The sequence below is a fragment of the Anoplophora glabripennis genome, unplaced genomic scaffold, assembly GCF_000390285.2.
Source record: "Anoplophora glabripennis isolate ALB-LARVAE unplaced genomic scaffold, Agla_2.0 scaffold936, whole genome shotgun sequence".
Taxonomy (NCBI): Eukaryota; Metazoa; Arthropoda; class Insecta; order Coleoptera; family Cerambycidae; genus Anoplophora; species Anoplophora glabripennis.
In genome coordinates this window covers 150529-160207 of record NW_019417019.1, presented here as the reverse complement: position 1 = coordinate 160207, position 9679 = coordinate 150529, and the positions used below count along the sequence as shown (strand labels likewise).

Below are 9679 nucleotides of genomic sequence, written 5' to 3'. Positions count from 1 at the left end.
AAGTACCAAGGGCCCCCCCGTACCCACCCCAATGGACCTTGTGGAAATAAATGGATTAGTCCATCAAATTGCTCATCAAAATTTAGCTGTGTATACCAAATTTCATTCATTTATCACAACGCGATTGAGAGATATTGCAAAAAAATGATTTCCATTCCTCCCTCTTCAATGGGTCCCTGTGCTCTTAGGAAGCATTTCCTGACCCATGTTCATATGAACTCTTTTACTTAGTTTTGATCACAGAATCGGCCCGTTCAGGGTTGGCAGCTAATTATGAGACACCCTGTATAAATGAGGAATCCATTTATTGACCCTTTGAAACTTAAAAAAAATGATGAATTTTAAAGTACTATTTACTAACGTCTCAATTTAGATTTATCAGGATAACAAACTCAAATGGTCATAAAAAGCAAATGGTAGAGAGCTTGGACCTTCTAGTCGTCCTTGATTTTTAGATCGCCATCTTTATATAGCCACATATAGTGCAGATTGTTTTCAGATTTCTATTTGAAGTTAGGTACATACATTTGAGAGTTGCAGCTTTTCACATGTAACTCTAACGAATTATAACCGGGTTAAAGTACCTACTCAAAAAATAGGGGTAAGCTTACAATAATTCGCATAAAGCTGAGCTGAAAATTGGTAGGAATGTTGGGAACAGCATTATAAATGAAAAGTGAAAAGTCCTCATCGATCCCACATCTTCAAAAAAATGTATTCAAGGTCAAAGTTTGCAAATATGGGTTTTTGCATTTTTCAGCCAAACGGTAAGTTTTATCATAAAAATAGGTCAGAAAAAAATTATAGATCATGTAATTATTGTTCTTACACTTTTTTTCCTAAGAATCACCATTTCTGAGATATAGCGATTTAAAAAGTTGAAAAAGTTGTGTTCTCCATAATACACGCACACGTTTCCACGCCACCTGTCAGGTAGTGTACTTGACGCGTTTTTTTTAATGTGGCTTCTTCGGTAGGCCTATTACACGATCTATTGTGGTCCTGTTTAATTAAATAATGTATTAAATAAAAAATGGCACTATTGGAAATGATGAAAGCGGTGTGAATTATGAGTAATTGGGGAAAACTATTCGTCTGATTGATAATTATCTAATGGAGCTTCAAGTGTAATGTCTTGTTCTTCTTCTCGTCCTTCTACTTCTTCCTGCTGGATGCAAATAAAGTGAAGTTATGATGTTTTTGAACATTTAATCAAAGAACGCTATGATTAACAGAAAATCAATAAATTAATTTTTTTTTATTGAAATGTAAGCCATAGCTTGTAACTGCATCTTACAGTTCGGGAATACACTTTACAGATCAAAACCCATATGGCTGAGGTTTACAAGTGTTTAAAACTTAGAACTACACAATACAAGCCGAAATACATAATATGGTATGTTGAACGCACCAGTACCTGCACGGGGCAGAGCTGCAGAGTTTAACCACAGACGTTATAGCTTATCGCCACAGACCGCGCTTTAAATGCTCGAAATTGGCAACCTAAAATGGATGCAGGGTCTTGTTAATCGGCATCCAGCTATAAAATTTAGCGTGGTAACTCTTCTACTCGGTAATAGGAGGCAGTTCTACCGGTGGCTTTGTTGCCAAATAATAACTGCCAAATAAATTTAATGCATTTAATTATGTAATTGATATGGAACTTATCTTTTGTTTGGAAATGACGTCTGTGTTAAATGTTAAATAAAATAAATCAAGTTAAAATTAAAACTGAATTTCCATAATTAATTATTTATTTCAAAAAAATTAAGAAATGTAAAATTTCCTTAAGAATAGTACATCAATTTTTTATTTAATAAAATTGTTGGAACCTGTTGGGGTGGTTGATACGAAATTTATTTAAAAAAAAACAACAAATCATCAGTCAATGAGAGATAAGATAATGCGTTCGCTACTGGTGTTGCAATTATTGACTAACTTTTTTGTTTTTCGATATAGGTACGGACTTCGGAACTTTTGCATTCAACTCAGATCGGACAATCGGAACCGGGGGTGTGGGGGAAATTTTTTTAATTATTTTTTCTCTTCAACTCACCGTTTCCGAGTTATAAGACCTTTTTTGCTGTATCTCCTTACACACCTCTTGTTTCCGAAATTTATTTTCAACATACGGACTTCTGATCTTTTGCATTCAACGCAGAAGGGACAATAAGAATCAGAGGTGTGGGCAGATTTTTTCAATTATTTTTTCGATTCAGCGCACCATTTCCGAGGTATAAACACTTTTTTATTCTATGATGTCACACACCATTGGTCCCGATTTTGTTTTTTTCGGACTATTTCACTCGATCGCCATGGGAGATTTTTTGATATTTCGAGTACAAGCAAATACTGTTTTTTTTTCTTTCATATATTGTGACACCCCGCCCTCACCCACCGAGTGCTCTACTCAGAACCAAGAGATTTGTTTATATTTCCAGCCATTTCCGAGTTACAAGCAAAAACCGTTTTTTTTCTCATACGTTGTGACGTCATAGCTCGCTGAAGAAGGCTAAAAAGGCCACACGAAAAGCCATCTATGAGTATGAAGTCACTCTATCTCTATCGCACACTATAACTCTATCTCTCTCACACACAATGCGACAAAAATGACAGAAACGAACTTTCCTTTGAAAATACATGGGAGTTATCATCATCAGAATAACCCTTTTTAATTTAAAAAAATTAAATTGGGTTATTCTGATGAGAAATAAAACATAATTAAACTGTATTATTCAAATAACAATGTGCAAAAGTTCTTCAGCAATATCGGCAAATTTATTTTGGAGGACGAATCCCATCAACGAACACTGTAAAAAATATTATAAGAAACCTTAGGTGGCCAGAAAACAGCCCCGATCTCAGTCCTTTAGACATATTTTTGTGAGGACACTTCAACTTATTAAGGACCTCAAAATTTAGAAGTATTGAATGAAAAAATACAGGACGAAATGTTTGATAATTCTGAATTTGTTTTTAAATCAATAAATAGTAAATTAAAGCATATTTTCAACTCTATCATCATAATTACTTGCATGTTGAAAAATTTTTAAAAATGGTAGGTATTTTACTGTTATTTAGTGTTTAGGTATTCTCCTTATGTTGTTGTAAAGGTTAGTTATAAAAATCGTTGTTTGTTATTTTAATAAGGATGAATTTTAATTTTTTAAATGATTTAATTACTTTAAACATATATTTTATGCCAGCAAATTTTGATGTCAAAAGAAATAAAGGAAAAGTCGTACATATGTATTTAAAGTTTTTTTTCTATATTTAATTGTTAAACTTATAAGTGGATGTCAAAATACAAAAAACCTGTAACTACATTCCGCGACGTACTAATAACCCACCTTGTATACTAAATAAATTTATCATCAACATCAAATATTAAAAAAATTATATTACAAGTTATTTAAAGTATCACTACAAATTTTGTTTACTAAATATATTTACTGCAGTATATTAATACCAAAAAATGAAAATTGTAGCTAATTAACGAAATTATGATTAAATAACTTAACTGTGCCACCACTGCAGAATATCATATGAAACTACATAGATACAGACATTGAAGTAAATACAGTAACTCAAAAAACAGATATTTATAAAAAAAGTGTACAAAATAAATCCGTAAGTACGCCTGGCAACATTGCCAAAGTGTTGTTTATATGTTGCTAGGATACACGTAGGAATGCGGGTCGCTTCATTTGATTCTTCCTAAAATTCTGCTGGTGGCGTACTCTGCCGGCAATTCGGAAATTTAAAACTACTGCCCTACTCTAGTAGAGGTCTGGGGCGAAGCTATATTGTCTGTGGTTTCACACTGTATCATAATTTAAAAATTGACAATAATTTCTGTGTTATTTACGTATACGTACTTACATAGATATTTGGTGTCAAGGAATATTCATATACGTACCTTCAAGTAGCAATACATTAATTTAATTAGTAATTGGAAAACAAACATCAACAGTTTTTTTCTGTTAAAACGTATATTAGTTACAGGAATAAATAAAAATCTGTTATATTGTGGAAACTCAGTAGTACGATCCGGAACAAAAAATATATTCATCGCAGGCGTAGTGTGTCGTCGGTGCCACAGTTTTAGAACAAACGACCTGTTATAATGAATACATATAAAAAAGCGTTACCATTCAGCATTTTTTCAGAGAAAGGCTTAGAGAGACAGTTTCCTATTCCTCTTGCATGAGATTACAAAGGAAATTACCCACCAGAGTTTTCTACAATAATTTATAAAGCGTGACAAGTGTGTTCAGCATTTTTATTTTAATACTTGCAGGATATTAATAAAAGCAGCTTATAGTTTTTAAATGAGTTTGAGGACAATTCTCTTAATTGCTGTTAGTCTTACTGCACATACGAGGGTGGTCTGAAAAGTTTCCGACCTCAACATGAAGATGGCAGCACTCGTAAATAAAAGCTAGTGAATTTCGTTGTTCATCTGTTGACAGTTACTCACCAAAGTTTCAGCCATTTTGGACGCGCAGTTGTTATGTAACAGTCGTTTGAGTGAGTTGATGTGAGTGTTTTTATGAAAATGGACAAAATCGAGTATCGAGCTGTCATTAAATATTTGTTTTTGAAAGGCAATACGCCTACGCAAATCAAAGATGAGTTGGATTCTGTGTATGGGGACTCTGCACCATCATTTACCACAGTGAAATTTTGGGCAGCTGAATTTAAACGTGGCCGTAAGAGCTTGGGAGACGATGAACGTTCGGGACGTCCAAAAACTGCAACTACCGACGAAAACATCGCCAAAGTTCACCAAATGGTGCTAGACGACCGCCGAATTAAAGTGAGAGAGATAGCAGAGGTTATGAACATGTCAAAAGAACGTGTTTGTCACATATTAAATCAACATTTAAACATGAGAAAGCTGTCCGCGCGTTGGGTGCCGCGTTTGCTCACGTTAGACCAAAAACGTGTTCGAATGAACATTTCCAACGCTCTGTTGGCGCAGTTTAGGCGCAATAAATCCGAGTTTTGGCGCCGATTAATTACTGTAGATGAAACTTGGATACACCATTATACGCCCGAAACAAAAATACAGTCCAAACAGTGGACTGCAAAGGGGGAACCGGCTCCAAAAAAAGCAAAAACTGTTTTTTCGGCTGGGAAAGTGATGGCGACTGTTTTTTGGGATAGTCATGGAGTTATTTTAATCGATTATCTTCAAAAAGGAAAAACCATTACAGGAGCATACTACGCATCATTACTTGACAAGCTGAAGGCAGAACTTGCGGAAAAACGGCCACATTTGCAGAAAAAGAAAATCCTGTTTCACCAAGACAACGCACCGTCTCACACCTCAGCGGTTGCCATGGCGAAAATCCACGAATTACGGTTTGAACTGCTTGACCATCCGCCTTACTCACCAGATCTAGCCCCAAGCGACTTCTTTTTGTTCCCTCATCTAAAAATTGCGCTCGGAGGACAGAGATTTTCGTCAAATGAAGAGGCAATCACCTTCGTGAGCAATTATTTTGCAGAGAAAAACGCCGAGTACTATTTGGACGGGTTACAGAGATGGGAGCATCGCTGGGAGAAGTGTGTAGAGGAGACTATGTTGAAAAATAAAAAAAAAATCTGAAAAAATTTTGTATCTCTGTTAGGTCGGAAACTTTTCAGACCACCCTCGTATGTATAATTTTGTATAACGATTTGTTTGGCTATGACATATATGTTCTGAAAATAAATATATGGTCTATTTACGATAAGTTTGCAATGACGTCACATTTAGTAACAAAGTGCAGCCGACAGAATAACTCTAGATTCCTGTTCTGTATCGCATTAACGCTTGTCAAACTTGGAAATTTGATTCTTTTGGGTTTACTATACTCTGCGACGTTGATAATGCACTGAATTAATAGTGTACTGTACAATAAGTGCGGTAAGTTGTCTGTTGCCCACGAGAGCGTAGTTGAACGCACAAAGTGCGTGAGCTCATCGGCTCAAGTGGACAATAGACAACTGCACGAATTACACATATTTTTTTATTACCAATTGTAATAGTCTCCAGTACATCACTCATTGCGTTTTAGTGGTACATGAAAGTGCCAAACTTTGCGAGTATAACGAGTCCGTTTAGTAAGATTTTCAAATATTTTGCACGAATCGTCTTTATTGTTTAATTTATTTTATTAGTGCCGTTAAACGAAAAACGTAAACTGAAACGAAACGTGCCAAACTTTGCAAGTGCCTTCTTTATAACGAGTCCAACAAAATTTTCCTCTTAAAAAATTTTCGGCGTCGCCGCGTTTTCGAACTTGCGATTTCGGGAATTGTCGTTCTGATGCTATGCTACATTGCAATACATGCAATTTTCTTTTTTATCGGAATGATTAGTTTTTACGACAAAACAATTAAAAAAGTATTTGTCCACCATTCCCAAAATGTCAAAATGGTGTCATTATGTATCCTTATACATGCAAGTTCCATTTTGCGTAAACTGCTTAAGTAATTTGTGAAACAAACTGTGGTCTGACAAAATCATGCAGCGTACGAGTAGTCCGACGGCGACGCCCCAAAACTGTCAGAATTACGAGATTATGTTACCCCATACTGTGAGGCACTTTCTCTTTTCTCTCGGTTCTCTCTAGGTCGGTCGGTGGTGATTTTTCTATTATTTCTAACTATGGTGTGTGCACCCCTGTAACTAATTTTCGGAGAGGTCGCCGCCAAACTTCTCTCCTTTCATACAACTTTTATTCCTCGGACTGAACTCTAAACGGCAAAATCAGTTAATCTTCTTCTTCTTCTTCTTTTTTTGGCCTTCACCCAGAGGGAATTTAGCCAGCTTCTTATGTACTTGTTTTTTATTATTCAAGGGAATGCACCGTGAAGTGCATCTGAGATTGGTTACTCATATTCCCTCGATTGATTCCTATATCTTGAGCGGGAGTGCAAATGGGGTTAGTAAACAACACAACACAGGATAGACTTTTCTCGCTCGGGGGCAACAGCCGAGCCTTAACACACACCGAAACGTTGCCTCGGATTGGAGAGAAGCACCCAGGTTAAAAAGAGATGGGGACAAAGGTTTTTTCTGAAAGAAAAAATTACAACTGAATTACAATTTGACACGGCAAAGATTTAAGAACCTTAACAGTATGGAGATCGTTTGATAATTAAGTTTTTCTATCAAAGTGGTAATCGAAAAGGGATTTTGCATGCCTGCTTTGGATAATTCCTGATATAAGTCAAAGTTAGGATTCTTATTTAGTGGACATTCCAATATGATGTGATTTAAGTCACCCACCTGTCCGCATTCACAATACGGGTGAGTCAGAATTCCTATTCTGTGCAGATGCTTGTTGGTTAAACAATGACCTGTTCTCATTCTAATTATCGTTGTTAGATGCCTTCTGTCCTTATATGGAAACAAGGTGAACCATGGGGAACTTGGGAACTCCTTTATTATCTGTGCATAGCTGAAACCTCGTGAATTTGTACTCAATTTCCATTCTTGTTTCCATTTAGCCTGTATTTGCTGCTTAATTGTTGGTAGGACATCATTTTTGTCTAGTTCTACTTCTACTTGATTTTCAGAATTTCTTCCAATGTTTGCCAGTGTGTCTGCCACTAGGTTCCCATGGATGTTGGAGTGACCCGGAATCCATGCCAATTTGATTTCGCAACCGTTTGCCTCTGCTTTTAACAACATTATTTTTGTTTTCAGGGAAATGTGGTCCCTATCTTTGTTGATTTCCGTGCTCGAGATTTTTTGTAGAGCTGACTTTGAGTCCGAAAATATTACTGACTTGTCCAGGTTCCTCTCTAGGCATATGGTAATGGCTTTGTTTATCGCTATAACTTCTGCAGTGCATATTTGTGTGAGTTGAGGGAGTCTTGCTGAGAATTTGTGGTTGATGCTTGGGATGAACACTCCTAGTCCCACGTTTCCTTGATTTTTGTCGAGAGAACCATCGGTGAAGATCCAGGTATGCTGTTCGAACTTTGGTCCAAATATACTTAGAAATTCTTTGTTGCTGTTTATTTGCGCTCTGTCGTTGTTGATGTTAGCAACTTCAGTTGGTGTTATCTGATATACGTGTTCTATTTCGAAACATGGTAGGATTTTTTCCGCATGTATGTTGTTCGCATGTTGATCTACTTCTTCTAGCGCTTCAATAAAAAAATGTGGAACGCTTCACGATTTTGCGTGTCATCCTTGCGCAGGGGCCATGCTAATCTTCTCTGTATCGTTCCAATTTTAGTATATGTACCGCCGAAGCGAGTACAAAATCAGTTAATAATTTATTTATTGTTTTTTATACGTCACGGGCGTCCCTATTCAGACGCTGATTTTCGTGACGCTCCTTCGACTAACGGACTGTATCGGCGGCGGTGGTCGGCAGCCAGGGGGAATGAGTAACGTCACAGGGACGAACTCCGGTTGCTATACTCGGTTAGTCTTGGGCGCCAGTTTCCCTATATTTTACGTGAGGGAAACTCCACGTAACCCTTACCCTCGGTAAATCCAGGGGTCAACTGTATTTCTTTTCGGAGAATTCGGCAGAGAGTAGTTTTCTCAGTGTAGTTTTATTTTCCTACAAAACGGTATCAGCGTTTTTGCTGGTTCGGAATTTTATCAGTTTACTTCAGTTTTGAAAGAAATACACCTATTAATTTTACTGGATTTATTCACGAGGAAAATATTAAAACTTTATACAAATACAAATCGTGTCAATGCTAATTTCTACGAAACGACTGGAAATATTTATAAGCTAACTAAACAATAACTATTTACAATAACGGTGTTAGAGACAGCACTAAAATTGTAGATTTCGGTTTTTACAATTTTATTTATCACCTTTGAACAGATTTAAAAGAAATATATGTTTAATGGACGGAATTAAAATAAAACGTTTGTTATTCTGCAAGAATAAACGGTTTTAAGTAAAAAGGTGATTTTAGACGGTACTGATAAAGAAATAAAATATTCGTAAATGTTTTGTCTGTTCTCTAAGTTTTATACGTCCTGGTGACCAATGTTGTCGGACTCTCAGTATACAACGCTTCCCGGTCTAATGGGTATACACGCCGATCAGGGAGAAACGTACGTATACTATATGGAACGACCCGGAGATTGGGTATACACGCCTAACCTCTAGGTCTAAGTTCGCATATCCCCTATTACTCAGCGTACAGCCTGGTGCGGGACACCGGGCAACGCTGTGGTAAACACGAAGGCTTCGCCAAGATTGGGTATACACGCCGAATCCTACGATTGCTCTGTCGTGTGGGTTGAGCAGGACGGTGGAATTGGTGTGCGGGTTACCAAGAATATTCTTCTCGGGCTCACAGTAATTCCACACTTAAAGTGTACAAATCTTTTCGGACTTGTACTCGGTCGGAACGGATAATAATAAAAGGAAAATATTTCTTACTGGGTTCACTGGCTATTCTTGGCTGGCTTCGGTGGAGACTATTGGCTGCTGGTGGACTTCTGGACGGTATCGAGTTCTGGCTAGGAACTTCTAGTCGGAGTCGAGTTCTGGCTAGGAACTGCCGGTTTTGGGGAATGTCGATGGCTTTTGTTGCCCCAATCCCCACCAGATTAACACAAGTCGTGGTGGGACCTTCACGTGACTAACGACTTGTCAGAGTGGGGTAACGGCCGGTCGGACCCGCGAGCGGATATTTGATATATATA

The 9679-nt window shown here is 37.2% G+C and overlaps 1 protein-coding gene and 1 non-coding gene across 2 annotated transcripts in view; both read right to left on the bottom strand.

Moving 5' to 3' along the window:
* Positions 1–6831: 6831 nt before the first annotated feature.
* The window catches only part of LOC111692092, a 79825-nt gene continuing 76977 nt past the window's right edge, over positions 6832–9679 (bottom strand). Inside the window, exons 3-5 of the mRNA XM_023455806.1 lie at positions 9414–9605; positions 7283–8148; positions 6832–7069 (exon numbers count right to left, since the gene is read on the bottom strand). Of these exons, the coding sequence (XP_023311574.1) occupies positions 6908–7069; positions 7283–8148; positions 9414–9605 (1220 nt within the window). The 3' untranslated portion in view covers positions 6832–6907. The remainder of the gene's footprint in view (positions 7070–7282; positions 8149–9413; positions 9606–9679) is intronic.
* LOC111692093 lies at positions 8158–8264 on the bottom strand. Its single transcript, XR_002763135.1, has one exon. It is a non-coding gene; the product is annotated as a U6 spliceosomal RNA (small nuclear RNA).